At 56.7% G+C, this 16,271-nt stretch overlaps 1 protein-coding gene across 1 annotated transcript in view; it reads left to right on the forward strand.

Annotated features, from left to right (window-relative positions):
- NUP93 (nucleoporin 93) overlaps nucleotides 1-6,867 on the forward strand; it is a 113,502-nt gene extending 106,635 nt beyond the window's left edge. The window contains exons 17-22 of the mRNA XM_056136199.1: nucleotides 712-828; nucleotides 1,490-1,608; nucleotides 3,053-3,170; nucleotides 3,720-3,803; nucleotides 4,567-4,695; nucleotides 6,727-6,867. Coding sequence (XP_055992174.1) covers nucleotides 712-828; nucleotides 1,490-1,608; nucleotides 3,053-3,170; nucleotides 3,720-3,803; nucleotides 4,567-4,695; nucleotides 6,727-6,837 — 678 coding nt within the window. The 3' untranslated portion in view covers nucleotides 6,838-6,867. The remainder of the gene's footprint in view (nucleotides 1-711; nucleotides 829-1,489; nucleotides 1,609-3,052; nucleotides 3,171-3,719; nucleotides 3,804-4,566; nucleotides 4,696-6,726) is intronic.
- Nucleotides 6,868-16,271: the final 9,404 nt, after the last annotated feature.

Genomic DNA, 16,271 nt, shown 5'->3' on the forward strand with positions numbered 1-16,271 from the left:
ACCCTCCTCCTTGGCCTGCTGCGCAGCAAGGAGGGCGATTTCATTCTTAGTATTGACCTCATTTGGTGCGTGACTGTCAGCAGACACGGATGCTGGAGAGCCGCAGGCAGGCGCTGGATTTCTCCCGCCGTCTCTCTTAAGCAGATAGGACTCTTTGTGATGCCTCTCCTCTGCCTCCTGATTTTCACCCTCATGCCTGCTTCTCAGAAAATTTCAGATCCTAGGCAATCTGACCTGTCACTCTCTAGAACATTTGGGGAAGTTAGAGAGCGCAGCTGTCCCCCTGCTGACGCAAGTGTGGCCCACCGCCTGCCTCTCTGCCCGGGCACTGTGGAGGGCCCCTCTCATGGGGTTAGTCGGCCCTTACGTCTAATTTTTCTTTTTTCTTTTTGGGTCACACCCGGCGATGCACAGGGGTTACTCCTGGCTCAGCACTCAGGAATCACTCCTGGCAGTGCTCGGGGGACCGTATGGGATGCTGGGAATCGAACCCGGGTCACCCGCATGCAAGGCAAACGCCCTACCCGCTGTGCTGTTGCTCCGGCCCATGGCCCTTACATCTAAGAGAGCCGGGGCCCCACCGATGAGAGTAGCTGCACTGGCCTGAGTCTGCATCTTCGGCTGGAGCAGTTTTCCGATCCCAACTACTTCCTGTGTCTAATCGCTCTGTGCGCCTTCGCTCTTCTCCCCCTCCCTGATTTGTCTTGCCAGCCTGGAGTCATAGATAAGTTTACCAATGACACGAAGCCTATCATCAACAAAGTTGCTTCCGTGGCCGAAAATAAAGGACTGTTCGAAGAAGCGACCAAGCTATATGACCTTGCCAAGGTGAGGCAGCAGGTCCCTGTCCTCCCGCCCACCCCTGGCATCTCGGTGACGTCGCTGTGGCACTGCTCTGTCTGTTTCAGCAGTCAGTGGTCGGGTTAGGCGGAAATCCTGATCTTACAGAAGTATCTCTCCCCATAAGAAAGCGCTTCTGGCAAAGTCAGACTGGCGTGCAGAGAACACCGTCTCATCTGGCAGCACAGTGCACAGCTGTCTCGTTTCTGTGGCACAGCCACCAGGGCACATGCCGCGGTGTTTGGCGTGGGCAGCCGCAGGCACTGGTGGGCTGGCATAGGGAGCAGTACGACAGCGAGGATGGTGGGGAGACCCGGGACAGGGCTTCTATGTCAGGACATGAGTTCAGGGCCTGCCTGTCCTTTGATAACTAAAGAAGAGAGAGTTCCCAGGTGTTCTTTTTAATTCAACGATGTTTTGCCTGAGTTCTGAATGAGAGAGGAAAGGTGCAGATTCCTTACAGGCAACTTGGCAACGGTTCCATTGAAGTCTGTGTGACACCCCCCTCCCAGTTTCAGACCAGGGAACATTCCCGCCTGTCATTTTCCCAGAAGATGCCTCCCTTGACTTTGGTTATTTAGTGTTTCTTTTGATTGATCCATTTATTCCATTTCGTTCATTCTTTCTTTAACTTAAAAACATCAACTAGAATGCTGACAAGGTGCTAGAGCTGATGAACAAACTGCTCAGCCCCGTGGTCCCCCAGATCAGCGCGCCCCAGTCCAACAAGGAGAGGCTGAAGAACATGGCCCTCGCCATCGCAGAGAGGTGAGCCCCGGGCTCCAAGCACGCCCCTTGCCCGTCCCTCGGAGCCCCAGGTAGTGCCACAGGGCCCTGCCGACTCACTGCCCGCCAGCCCTGTTTGCAGATTCCCGTGCCCCACACCATGACCAGCACCTGGCACTGTCAGACTGAAACTGTTGTCCCAGGATGGTATGAAAGGGTACAAAAAGGGGCCTTTGCATGTAGCCCTGCACATCGGATTCAGTGGCGGGAACACAGCTGGTTCTGGCCGGATGCAGGGATTCTCAGACATAGGCCTCCGGTTTCAGTCTGCCCTCCTCCCCCCACTTCCCACCCCGTGGTCACTGATCACCCGACGAGAACCCCTGTAACTGGGGCAACACCTCTTACTGTTGGTGCCCATGGCAGAGACTCCTGGTAAAACAGCTGCGCCAGGCACTTTCCTGGAGCCACACAGAACATTCTTTAGCAAATAAGGTCTCTCCCTTGAGCCTGTGGTTCCTGGCAATGGCTGCTGAATGTTTTACACATACCCTGCTACACACACACACACACACACACACACACACACACTCTCTCCCTCCTTCCCCCTCTCTCTCTCTCTCTCATACACATACACACACGTGCACACTCTGTCTCTGATTCTATGTCTCTCTCTTACTCTCACACACACAGATACACACACCCTCTCCCTCCCTCCCTCTCTCTTTTTCTCTCTCCTACACACATACACACACATACACTCTGTCTCTGTCTCTCTCTCTCTCACACACACACACAACACGCACGCACGCATGCACCCTCTCCCTCCCTCTCTCTCTCTCCTATACACACACACACTCTCTCTCTCTCTATGTCTCTCTCTCTCTCTCTCTCTCTCTCTCACACACACACACACACACACACACACATGCACCCTCTTCTGATGTGGATCTGAGCTGGTGCTGGGACTAGAGGACCATGCTTAGAGGGGATTTGGGTCAGATCCATCCACTGTTTGGTCATTTTTCCAAAGAAACATTACTCCGCCTTTGTTCCCCTCCCCCTCACCCAGCGTCCCAGAGGATTTTAGGTATTTATTGTCATTCCAGAATTTCCCAGAATGTGTGCTGTTGCCCATTAGGTCGGGTGGTCAGCCACTGGAACAATGGTGGGGTGGGGCAGTGGTAGCCTCAGAACACCACCAGCTGGGGGGTGTTCACTTAAAAAAAATGTAGATTTCCTGGGCCAGAAAGATAGTAGAGATGATAAGATGCTTGCCTTGCACGTGGCCGACCCAGGTTCGATCCCCAGCATCCCATATGGTCCCCCAAGCACCACAAGAGGTCACCCCTGAGCACAGCCGGGTGTGGCCCCAGACAGCAGCAGATCTCCAGGTTCCTGTTTCTGCCTTCTGTGAGAAGGGGCCTCCTGGAGTCCCGCATGGGGACATGTGCTACTTCCCGTCCTGCTTCTCTCTGCCTTCCAGGTACAGGGCTCAGGGAATCAGTGCAAATAAGTTCGTGGACTCCACATTCTACCTTCTGCTGGACTTGATCACCTTCTTCGATGAGTATCACAGTGGTCACATCGACAGAGCCTTTGATGTAAGTGTCGGGGCCTATTCAGGAGTGCCCGCAAGATCGTGCAGGGCTTAATTAGTTAAGGCACTTGCCCTGCGCGTGGCTGACTCTGGTTAGATCCCTGGAACCACATAGGGTTCCTGAGGCACCACAAGGTGTGACCCTGGCGGGTATGAGGCAGGGGCAGGATGCCAAACACTTGATGAGGATTCATTTAATAAGACAAAGGAACTGTCATCAGTAAGAAAAGAAGGCCAGAAAGGCGGACGTGACCTGGGGCCTATTTCATTTCTGCTCTCAGCTGTCCTTGGTGCTGGGGGGTTGGAGATGTGCGGGGGGGGGGGTGCTGGCCTGCATCACGGGGGTCAGAGTGGGACCTCGCTGGAGTTACATCCCTGGCTCCTATGCTGTCTCTCGGGTGTCCCCCAGGATGGGAACCTCCTCAGTCAGTCGCGTGTTAGACAAGAACAGCGTCTGCTGATGAGCCCACTGGGAGCGTCGGGCGCCGAGTGTGAGAGGAGGAAGTGACTATGATGGTTGCGTCATCGGGGCTGGGGGGTTTGCTCCGAACAGATCATTGATCGCCTGAAGCTGGTGCCCCTGAACCAGGAGAGTGTGGAGGAGAGAGTGGCGGCCTTCCGGAACTTCAGCGATGAGGTGGGTGCTTCCCGCCTGTCTTCCACTGGGGGCTCTGGGTTCCCGCTGGCGAGTAACCATGGGACTCCGGCGGCACTCGGTGCATCCTCGGACCATCCGCTCCATCCCGGTCCGCGCCTCCCGGTCCAGCTCTGACCCACTGCAGTTGTTCCATGGTCCCACCGTGTTCTAGGGAGAGGCGGGTTTCCGGCTGAGCCCGGGGTCTTTCTCTCCTCTGTCATCCCTGTGTTCTGAGGGAGTATCAGTGCTGGGCTCACATCTGCGGGGGGTCCCACCACGGGGCAGGTGCATCAACTGTGGACTCGGAGGCCAACTGTCCCTGAACTGGGCTGCTGGAAAAGGCAAGTCTCCCGACCACAGACACTCCAGGGGGGCCGCTGGTGCCGCTCCGAAGGACAGTCGCTAGGGCCAGCCTGTCCCTCTGTTACAGGCAGGTTTGTCTGTAGAGGGAGCCATGTGGTCCTTCTCGCTGCAGCCCTCCCTGCCCCTCCCTGCGCCTCCTCACCCGCCGGGTGCCTGGTTGGTTGCAGTGGGGGCCGGAGAGCCGAGTGTGCCGCCCTGCCGGACTTCCCGGCCTGGGAGGGATGTCCAAGTGGGGCTCGGGGTGAGCACCTGACTTCCAGGCGCCGTCTCCTGGGCTCTGCTCTCGCATCTGCTCTCACCTCTATCCACTGGCTCTCCCGGTGACTCCTCCCCACCGCCCTCCAGCTGGCCTTGCTGGTGCTCGGTGCTGACCTTACTCCGTGTGTCCATCTCTGTGCAGATCAGACACAACCTCTCAGAGGTCCTGCTGGCCACCATGAACATCCTGTTCACGCAGTTCAAGAGGCTCAAGGGCACGAGCCCGTCATCGACGTCCAGGCCCCAGCGCGTCATGGAGGACCGCGACTCTGTAAGATCCCAGCGTGGGCGGACCAGATCGCCTGTCCATTTTGCCTCCCGCCACTGCCCCCGAGACCACGAATCGTGGGCCCCCCACTGCACCTTCCCTCGTGCTGGGCCGAGAGCTCTCGGGAGACACCAAACATCAATAGGTGGAATTAGGACTCTAAAAAAAAAAAAAAAAATGGAAGTCATGCCCAGTCCCCAGATGCCACCTTTCTGAGCCCGACTGCTTCCTCAGAGAGGCTCGGTGGATTTCCCTGCTCATCCTTCCGCAGGAGGGTCTCTGTGTGTGTCCGCTCAGCCTACTGCCGCAAAAATCCTCTTTTCCGGTCAGCATATGACCTGACACTGACCCTCTTCATGTCCTCACCTGAGCCTGGGACCCCAGGGAGGGAGTTCGGCCTGTCAGCCAAGCCCCGTCTCAGCTGAGGGACTGAGGCCACTTGTTTCTCCTGTGACGCCCCTCGGGCTGGAAGCAGCTGTCTGAGGCCAGGCTGCTGCGTGTCACACTACCCTTTTTCATTGGCACACAGGAGCCCTGAGTGTGGCATGTGGCACAGGGGGCCCCTTCCCCTGGTTGGCAGCAGCAGAGACTGCACCCAGCTGAACCCCTTAGGCCAGCGGTGGTGTTGAAACGGCCGTTTCCGCCTCAGCTTTGATGGGGCTCACTGGGGTGTATCAAACAGCCAGCCCTGGCTTTGGCCGTCAGAAACCAGCCCTCGAACATTCTGCCTGCACCTCCCGGCTGACTTCGGGATCTGGCTGCTGTCATTCACAGAAACATTGCCCAGGAGTGGGGTTCTGTCCATCTGCTGCCTGCCAGGGCCAGAGCCGCTAAGGGAAGTGAACCCCACATGGCCGTGGGGTCATGAGGCGACCGTGGGCCAGGTGGTCAGAAGGGGGCCTGTCCACAGAGGAGAGAGCTGGGCCCGCTCCTTTCCAGAGCTGGACAGATCTCGGAAGATCAGCTCACTTTCTCCCCCCTCTTTGACAGTTTTGGGCACTTGGGGTTTTGTTTTAGTTTGGGTGGGTGATAGTTTGGTTGGGTTTGGGTTTCGGGGCCACACCTGGCTGTGCTCAGGTTCCTGGCTCTGTGCGCACAAGTGACCATGGGTGGTGCTTGGGGCCATACGTGGTGCTGGGGTCACGGGTGGCAGAGCAAATTCTCTAAGACCTGGACTGTCCCTTGGGGTTCGTGGCTCTTGTTCCTTGCAGAGCATGAGTGGCCCTCCTGTCCACTCGTGCCCACCGCTCTCCTTTGCCTTGGTCTTCAGGAAAGGTAGAGATGAGAGGGACTGAGGGGAGACGGGTGTCCCGCTGCTTGCGGCCCAGGGAGGGTCTCAATTGTAACTTGGGTCAAACACCACCGCCCCCCCCCCCCCCCCAGCTCATTTACAGCAGCTTGAAAGAGGCACAGCAGGGGCTGGGGAGAAGGCGCAGAGGGCACGTGCTCCGGGTGTGGGAGGCCAGTGTCAGGTCCCGGCACCACGTCATCTTCCATGCACCAAGTCGGGGGTAGTCCCTGAGCACCGCTAGTGTGACCATTCCCCACCTGCCCCAAAACAAGGAAACTGGCAAGGCAGGAAGATGGCCAGGTGCTCTCGTCACAGACCTGGGCCAGTCTTCGGTTTGGACACTCGTGAAGGCGCATAACCTGCCAAGGGTAATGTCTTACTGCTATGCCGAAAGGTGTCTGTAGCCGCTCCCCTTCCTCCTGCCCGGCACATCTCCCCTATCTCAGTCCTTCCTCAGTAACTTTCCACTTGAAAACCAAGAGTGAGGGTGTCTCTGTGTCTGAGGAGGCCTTCCCCCTCCGCAGCAGAGCAGGAAGTCACGGGCTGGGCCGGGCGAGAGCAGGGGTCCGCTCAGGTACCCACAGACGCCGGCCAGGAGCCCAAGAGCAGAAACCAGCCGTCACCCTCCCTCCAGATCACGTGCCCTGATGCCAGGGGCGGGGAGGGGAAGGACCTGGGGTGCCCCCACGTCCTGACCCGTGAGGCGACTGACCGCTGTTCTTCTCTCCTGCCCTCCCACCCAGCAACTGCGCAGCCAAGCCCGAGCCCTGATCACCTTCGCCGGGATGATCCCCTATCGCACGTCGGGGGACACCAACGCCAGGCTCGTGCAGATGGAGGTCCTCATGAACTAGCGCCGTGCCGGGGGGCTGGGGGCCAGGCGCGAGGGCCCGCCGGGGCGGGTTCTGCTTTTGTTTCTGTTGTGTTCCGTTGCCTTTTGGTTTGGTTCTGTTTCTATTTTTAATTTTTTTTTTGTATTATGTATTTTTTTTTGTCAACACAAATAAATTTGTTTGATTTATTTGTATTTCTTTTCACGTTCTTTTTCTTTTCATTATGTTGTTGTTGTGTTCCCCCCCCCCCCTTGGAATTCTGTTTGAATTCGCCTTTGTGTGGGAGGCGGCCGCTGCGCCCCTTGCTCCCGGGCTTAGAGAGGCGTCTGAGGTTCCCAGCGTTCAGCCTGACTTTGGACAATTAAAGACTCACCCAGAATGAGCATGGCCCTGCTGCCGGTGGGAGTTGCTCTTGTTTAGGTTTGCTGTTCTCTTCGTGGCGGGGGCGAGGGCGAGGGTCCAGTGATTTTCTCCCCCCATTTTGATTCGGCCATGAAGGCCCATCCAGGCTGAAGGCAGGTTCAAGTTTGTGGGGGAAATCCTGCATCTTCCTTCTTCCCGACCGTGCCGGTGGGGTTGGGATTCATCCTCCAAATCATTTCTTCTGACTCCAGGACTAATTCGTTCTCTGTTCCTTTGAATTCCCACTGATGATGAATACACGGACTGAGGGAAAAAATAACCTTTTTGGGGAGATGAGGGGCCCACACCTGCAGTGCTCAAAGATGACTCCTGGTGGGGCCAGGGATCAAACTTGGGTTGGCGTGCCTGGCAAGTGCCCTCCCCGCTGTACTGTCATAGCTGAGGAAAAATAATATTATGAGCAAATAAGTGTCCCAGCTGGAGCTCTGCGAGGGACGGCCCTCCTGTTAGTCACCCTCCACGGCGTGGACAGCCCCTGCCCACGCGGGCAGCCGACAGCCCTGGCCAGCTGTGGACCACATTCTGGCATCCAACTTCAGTGTCCACACCCCACTGGGCAGCGTGCGTTGGGTATGTGACTTGGGGCCCTACACAGTGACTGACCCCCGTGGTCCACTCGGTTTCTGCTGCAGGAGAGGAGAGCGGGCCAGGGTGGCTGCAGGGGAGAGATCCCGAGTGGGCCTGAGGCTGACCACAGACTCCAGAGGTGCTTTTCGGCCCTCAGGAGAAGCCTCTCGTCAGAGGACAGGGGTTTGCATCCCGCAGGCCCGCAGGGTCTGTGTCCACCGCCCCGGCCCACCTAGTCTGCAGGAGCACTCCAGAGTCCTTGCGCCTGGGTTGGGCATGCTGGCAACTGGGTTTATGTTCAGTAACTCAAGGGATTTGCTCCTAACAATGTGAGTTAGGAACTCGGCATGACTCACCAAGAGTGACTGGCTGGTTCTGTGATTTGCTGCTTGCTGTTCGGGCCTCACGGTGCTGAGAGAGCGCTGGTCGTTGAGAGCTCGCGAGAGCTTGAGCGACACATGCTGGGCCGTCCCAGTCTCCCAGTCGCTGGAGATGTCGCTCTGGCCCAGAGTTAAAAGCTCTGTGTTTAGGGAACCTGTTTCTCCCCTTTCTTCCCATCTGACCCTTCCCAGTGAGGGGGGGGGGGGGAGGGAGTAGGGAGGGCATTTAGAGAGCTGAGGCCAAAGGAAGGCTTCCCTAACCTGGCCCCAGGCTCTCTCCTGCCCAGGGGTCTGATGAGCAGATCCTTTGTTTTGCCGGGCCAGATCCCTCCCTACTTTCTCTATCCAGCAACACCTGCCAGGATTCAGACTTCCCAGCTCCCGCGGGCACCCTGCTGGACAGGGGACGAGGGGCTGCTGGGGGCTGACCCAGGAACAGGGCGGCATAGTCTTCTCAGAAGAAACTGCTGGACCTTCACAGCTGCAGGAATGGTGGGGGGCAAGTGAGTAGAATTAAGCTTACCAAGTTCAGATCTTTTTTTTTTTTTTTGTATTAAGCTCAAGGAGGCTGGAGCAATAGCACAGTGAGTAGGGCGTTTGCCTTGCACATGGCCAACCTGGTCGACCCAAGTTCGATTCCTCTGCCCCTCTCGGAAAGCCCGGCAAGCTACCAAGAGTATTTCACCCACACTGCCGAAGCCTGGCAAGCTACCCGTGACGTATTTGATATTCCGAACACAGTAGCAACAAGTCTCACAGTGTTACTGGGCCTGCTCAAGCAAATCGATGAACAATGGAAGGACAGTGACAGTGACAAGAAGCTCAAGGCGGGAGGGTGCCCATGATGAGAACTGTAGGCCTCCTCAGAGCATCTATGGGAGACTGGGGGTGAATGAGTTTGCTTCGTTCTGTAGCTCCTGTTTGAGCTCAAAGTGGGGGGCAGTGGTCCCCAGGGAGGCAGTAGAGCAGGCAGGGTGCTGGCCTTGCACATGGCCAACTTGAGTTCAACCCCTGGCACCACACCTGGTTCCCCCAAGCACTGCCAACTGTGTCCAAAAAACAAAACAGACTTGGGGGCAGCCTGGACTGGACTAAACCTAGACCAAAGGCCCCTTCCTCAGGCCAGATTTTGCCAAGGAGAACTCTGAGAGCAGCTGAGTTTAATCTGATTGCCCTCATCAGCTGGCAGGGGCTGGCATGTGCGGCCGATAGACCTCAAGCTGCCAGCAGCTCTCCAGCAAAATTAGATGATTGCCCTGCTTGGCAGCGCTGCTTGTGCCCCTGTGGCAGGGGAGATGGCAGCGAGACAGCCGGTCACTAAGGAGAGGGCAGGGGCTGGCCTGCATCAGAACGGCAGGGTCGGCTGGCACTGCATTGGAAGGGCCAGGCGGGCCGGCCGGGTGGGACGTTGGCAGGTCCCCTGCTGCCCTTGTGTTCCGGGTATTTTTCCGTCAGGAATCCCCGACTCCGCGGGCCGTGTCCAGACGAGGGAGGCAGTTTGCAGCCTGGTCTCATCTGTCATTGTCACTGGAACCGCAGTGGGGCGTGTTCTTGGCTTCCCTGCGCTGGTCTGTGGTTTTCATTTCATCTTTGCCTCTCTGTGTGGTATCTGTGGTGAGAGAGCTGGCCTGGGCATTGGGCATGTTCTCTCTGGACAGTCACTAATGCTTTACTCTATGTAGGACAGTTCCTCCACAAACATCCCTGTCTTGTAGCCCGTCAGCTTCTCGACTGTCCCGGCAGAGTGCCCTGAGCCCCCTCTGTCCTCAGGGGAACAGGCGAGCTCTCTCCGAACTTCTGCCCAGGGCCCAGCCTTCCCCGTGGGGCCGCGGAAATGCCTCTCCCCCATCCAGGGGGGATGCCCTGGGTGTCCCCTCCTTGCTCCCTGCAGAGGGGGCTCAGGCCTGCCCAGCCCCCACAGGCTGCATGTCCAAGGACACCCTTCCCAGCACCCAGCCCCAGAATTCATATCCAACGTGCTCGAGGCAGGCTCCGGGGGGCTCAAAACCCGTTGAGGATCTGCTGGTTTATTTTTAAAACCCTCATGGAGGGCATTTTTAATGGAGTTGTCTTGGGGAAGGGGAGGCGGGATTGGGAGACTGCCCTGTTCGGTGGAGGTGGTCTCAGGGGGTCTTGAACAGGGTCTGCCCAGGAGGGGTGCTTTCAGGAGCTGAGCCGTGCAAGTCTGCTGGGGGAATAGGAGGAGTTCTCTTCCCACCCGGGGCTCCATGGCCTGCTGGCCTGTTTGTTTTCTCTCTAAAGGGGCCACACTGGGGACAGCAGCCCTGCCCTGGGGACACTGCTGGGTATATAGGGGAACCGGGACGTCCACCTCATGCCCCATGGCTGGGTCAGATGATCTCTTCTGCGGTACTGCCTGGAGCAAGGGCTGGTCAGCCTGGCCTAGGAGGGCTGTGTTTGTGGGAGGAGGCAGGCAGGTAGGGACCAGGCCCTGCAGACAGTGACCCTTTCTCTCAGCGATGGAATAAGGATTCTTTGAGTCTTCGGTTAAAACCAAACTTTCAAAGTCAAGAGAAGGAACCAGAGCGATAGCACAGTGGGTAGGGTGTTTGCCTTGCACACAGCCCACCCAGGTTCGATCCCCAGCATCCCATATGGTTCCCCAAGCACTGCCAGGAGTAATTCCTGAGCATAGGAGCCAGGAGGAACCCCTGAGCATTGCCAGGTGTGGATTGTAGCTAAATCCCCTGACAAGGTGGCCGGGGAGCCTCTGGCAGCAAATGGTTACAGAAACTTGGAAGTGACAGTGGTCATGAGGCCCTGGGCCTGGGAGAGCTTCCTGCTGGCACCAGAGGTCAGCTGGGAGTTCCTCCCGCCGCCACGATGCCCACCTGAGGCTCCCCCACTCCCTGGCTGAGCCCCACACCCTTTCTTGGCTCAGCCCTCCTGACTAGCCTAACAGAGTGACCTGTGTTCAGAGCTGGACCCTTGGAAAAGAGGCTTTTTTTTTTTTTTTTTTTTTTTTTTGCTTTTTGGGTCACACCTGGCGATGCACAGGGGTTACTCCTGGCTCTGCACTCAGGAATTACTCCTGGTTCAGGGAACCAACCATATGGGATGCTGGGAATTGAACCCCGGTTGGCCGCATGCAAGGCAAACGCCCTACCCACTGTGCTATCGCTCCAGCCCCATGGAAAAGAGTATTTTGATTCTTCGAATCAAGGTGTACAGCGGTGCCCTGCCAGGGGTTAGTAGGGGCAAAGACCCCCAAACGCTTGAAGTCCCAAAGGAGAGACCTTCATAAGGATGGGGTGGGGAGGAGTGTCTGGGAGCAGCCCCTGTTCTGGACACCTGCGAGATTACTGAACACAGGAAGCTGACGGCCGCCCCCAAGGCTGGGCCGCTTGGGAGATCGTTGCTGGAGCTGCCTGAGAGCCGGCCCGATGCCTCCTCGACTTCCGGTGAGTGAGGGGAGGCAGCCTGGGGCTGCCGGAACCCGATGGCTCAGGTCTGAGCTGGAATGGCACCTGAGTGGTCATGCCGGTGGCCCTGCACAGTGCTGGTCAGCGCTCCTGTTGGCAGCTGCGGGGAGGCCAGTGCCATGTCCTCAGCCACAGGGCACTGCCCTCACGGGCGTCACCATGCCCCGGGCCTGGGTTTGGGTTTCTCTTGGTGTCTTTGTTGTTTGCCACGGACCAGACGTGGTCCAACTGGGTGCGCCAAAGCCTTGCTCTTAGGGAAAGACATTGACTGGCTGAGCTCGACTCTGGAGGGCCATGGAGAGTGGCCACTAGACAGGGTAGCCCGGCCAGCTGCGGGGTGGGGATGAGTGGGGTTACTGCAGCCTGGGCTGAGAGTGGTGGGTGGTTTGGGGACAGGCAGTGCGGTCCCTGCTCTCTCAGACTCCCGTGTGAAAGGACAAGAACCAGGTCTACACACAAACACATTCAAACATATACATACACTCATACACTTTCACATAGGCACGTTCACACTCTTACATATTCACATACACAGAAACATATACATGCATTCATACATATACACACATAAACTCATATACACAGACATATACTCAGACACGTACACATATACACGTATACACTCATACATACACATATAGATATATATGTATATACTCATACATTTACACACACAGACTCGTATACACATACCCAGGCACATACACATATATACACACATACATGCACGCAGTATACACAGACACACATAAACATTCACTCACGTACACTCATACACACACTCATACATACATATGCTTGCTCATATACATTCATACATGTACATGCACATAGATATACATGCACACATATAAATACACTTACATGTACTCCCACGTATACTCACACTCACACACTAGACACGCATACACACACACCGCAGCTGTCAGAGGGGCAGGGCCCATGTGTTCCTGCGAAGGGCCAGGTACAGACCAGCCGGAAGGGGCCGCCCTGCTTAGCTGGTGCCATGATCCCCTCTCCCCCTCCCGGCCTGGCCCGTAGGGAGCCACCTCATCCAGAGGTGAGTGTGTGGGAGCTGAGGGAGCTCCTGGGGTGACCCGCCGTGTGATTGGGGGGCACACTGCGTACGGGGGTGAGGGAAGCGGCTCACCACTCCTGCTGGCTAATGCCCCGCCGGCTTGCGTTCTCGTCTGTGTATCCAGGAGAGGAAGTTCTTTAACAGACCTTGCCTAACATGGCAGAACGTCTTTGTTTCATTGGTTTGGGGGCCACACCTGGCCATGCTCAGGGCTTACTCCCAGCTCTGCACTCAGGAATGACTCCTGGTGGGGCTCAGGGGACCATATGGGGTGCTGGCAATCAAACCCATGTCGGCTTTGTATAAGGCAAGCACTACCCACTGTGCTATCTCTCCAGCCCCATTTCTTCTTTTTTTTTTTTTGGCAAACCCACCAATGATTGGGAGAGGAGGGGGGGGGCGGACAATCCCCCCGCCACACACACAGCTAGCACAGCAGCTGGGTGGGGCCCATGTGCTCCCACGTGCCAGGTAGGTAATCTTCCTTGAGCTGCATCTGACCCTGAAAGTGCATTTCTTTTTTTTTTTTCTCTTTGGGTCACACCTGGCGATGCACAGGGGCTCCTCCTGGCTTTGCACTCAGGAATTACTCCTGGCGGTGCTTGGGGACCATATGGGCTACTGGGAATTGAACCTGGGTCGGCTGCATGCCAGACAAATGCCCTCCCGCTGTACTATATATAGCTCCAGCCCCAAAAGTGCATTTTATTCTTTTTCAACTACTTAGAATCTTTATTGTGTTCAAATGCATTGTGTCTTCAAGTCTGGACATAGTATTCAGCATCTGCACATTTAGACATGGTTTTGGTATGGAAATGCTGTCCTTAATTAGTGATTCTCAAACAATTTTGTTATTGTTTTGGCTGGAGGTGGGGAGAGTACTTAGGAGATATTCTTTTTTATATATATTAGTGAAACACCATGAGGTACAGTTATAGACTTATAAATTTTTGTGCTTGGGTTTCAGTTATACAATGATCAAGTACCCATCCCTCCACCAGTGCCCATCCTCCACCACCATGGGTCCCAGCATCCCTCCCAACCCCCAACCCCCCCATCCCACCCTGCCTCTGTGGCAGGGCATTCCCCCTTGTTCTCTCTCTCTTCCAAAAGTGCATTTTAAAGACTCAAACTCAGTGTTGCTTTGACCAGGCAGACCCAGGGGTTTGCACACAGCTTTAGTCAGCCCCATCTTCACTCTATTCTCAGCCCTGTCTGTGCTAGTCATGGTCGGGGGGAGTCACCTGCTGGATTCCAGGCCCCTGAGCTGCTGAGGGATCTTGCCTGGACAAGAGTGGGCACCGATAGGTGTTTTTATCTTATTTTCTAAATTTGGAGTGGGGGGCTTTGAGGGTCACAGTCAATGGTGCTCAGGGGCTACTCCTGGCTCTGTGCTCAGGAGCGACCCCTGGGAGTGCTCAGGGGACTCCGTGTGGGGCTGGGGATTCACCCAGGGTGGCTGGACCCCTGCCATAAGTGCCTGACTTCCAGAACTGTCCCTCTGGCCCCGAGGGATGCTTGTGACGCACCCAAGTGATTTCCAGGCCTGGGATCACTAGCAGGATCGGGAGTCCTGGCTCTGCCCAGAAGTGGGCAGTAAAGAAGTAGGTCTCCACGCACCTTTACGTGTGGGACCCCCACTCTCCTCAGTGCATGTGTCAGCATGTTCTAGACCGGGCTGCACCCAGAAAGAAGATGAAGAGTCTCAGCAGTCAGGAGCACTCTGGGTGCCCAGGTGTCCTGGGCCAGCTTGTCCAATCTGTGCCCATCCTGGTCAAGGCCAGCAGGAACCTGGTGCTGGCTACCTAGACAGGTCAATTGAAGAGCACCGTTGGTGTGTGTGTGGTGGGGGGCTGGGGCAAGGGTGCCAGTTTCCAGGGACGTCACCGTGAACGACCATCCGAGCCACTTGCTGGAACCCCTGGCCTCTCCCCAGGGACAGCCCGGCTGCCCTCCTTCCCTGCCGGCCACCAGCCCTTAGAGCACAGGCCTTGGCTGGGGATGGGTTCGGAGCAGCCTGGGCAGGAGGACCCGAACCCCCTCCCTGCGAGGCCCGGCTGGCAGCCAGTCTGGGTGGCAATGCACCACTCCAGCACACGTGCAGCCATGTGTCATCTTGCACCTGACCTTAGGGGCGCCAAAAGCCCCCTCAGAGGTTTTGCCTGGCGCTGTTCCAAGTGTCTTCTTCCAAGTAGCTGCTGAAGGACCGAGTGGGCAATGCCGAGAAAACACCCCGTGCCTCCGGGAGACGTCCTGTAAACGACGGGTGCTCGCGCTCTGATTTTCAGCTTCTCCGCACCCCCGGGCCCAGCTCATCTGTGTGCACGTAAAGGCTGGAAGAAGCTGCCGGAAGGCGCTGCCTGAGACAGTGACGACCGGCTGGTTTTCTCCCACCTTTTCTGGTAGCTAGAGAGCTGGGCGGAAAACCGAAGCCTGCGGTTTCTGTCTGCTGAGTGCGAGTCGTGTCCTCCAAGACGTTTCCTTCGTGAGCTGCTCCTCTTGCTCGTCCAGCTCCCACTGAGTGGATTTGTCCCTTGGCCACATGGTGGGTCTAAGGCACACGGGTCTGTGGTCACAAGGTAGGTGGTGCCATGCTGGGACCAGGACCTTTGGGACTCATCCTTACCGCTCCTCTGCCTCTGGGGCTGGGCCCCGCTTGGGACTGGGGTTGGGGGGGGGTCGAGGTGTCGAGGGGCGAAGAGGGGGTTGCACTGAAAAACATCTTGAGGATTCTAGCCTCGGGGACCCCTTGCCCCAGGAGCAGATCCGGGCTTGCAGGGAGTTGAGAGCCAATGTCTGCTTGCCGAAAAGAAAATGAAGTTTGAAAAGTCCAAGACGAAAAGTCAAAGTGAAAGCTGGGTTCAGAGTTAGGATGCTGGTAGAAAGAAAGAAAGAAAGAAAGAAAGAAAGAAAGAAAGAAAGAAAGAAAGAAAGAAAGAGGAAGAAAGGGAGGGAGAGAAGGAGGGAGGGAGGGAGGGAGGGAGGGAGGGGAAAGGGAAAGGGAAAGGGAAAGAAAGAAAGAAAGAAAGAAAGAAAGAAAGAAAGAAAGAAAGAAAGAAAGAAAGAAAGAAAGAGAGAATGAATGAATCACTGGGTAGGGGATGGAGAGATAGTACAGAAGGGAAGGTACTTGCCTTGCACGCAGCCAACCCAGGTTCGATCCCTGGCACCCCCCCCCCCCCCGCCAGAAGTGATTCCCGAGTGCAGAGCCAGGAGTAATCCCTTAATCCCTGAGCATCGCCGAGTGTGGCCCCCAAACCAAAACAAATCACCAAGTGAGAGGCCAAGGGGAGGAAAGATGCTGCATTTTGTCGCTAGGGGGTCAGGCAGGGTGACTGGCAGAGGCCTGGGGTACGCAGCGTGGGGGCACCTCTGCCCTGGGGAGAGAATTCTCCCTCGAGTGCCCGTTCCTCTGTGTGTTGATGCAGCAGGACGCGGCTACCCCAGGAGCGGGCGTGGTGCAGAGCGGGGCGCATGTAGGTGCTCTAGCTCACAGCCCAGGCTCCATCCTGGCCCCAGCCGGCTCCTCCCCTCCCCTCCCCTCAGCCCCCAGAGAGTCTCACC

This window comes from Sorex fumeus, unplaced genomic scaffold, assembly GCF_029834395.1.
Source record: "Sorex fumeus unplaced genomic scaffold, SorFum_2.1 ptg000122l, whole genome shotgun sequence".
Lineage (NCBI taxonomy): Eukaryota > Metazoa > Chordata > Mammalia > Eulipotyphla > Soricidae > Sorex > Sorex fumeus.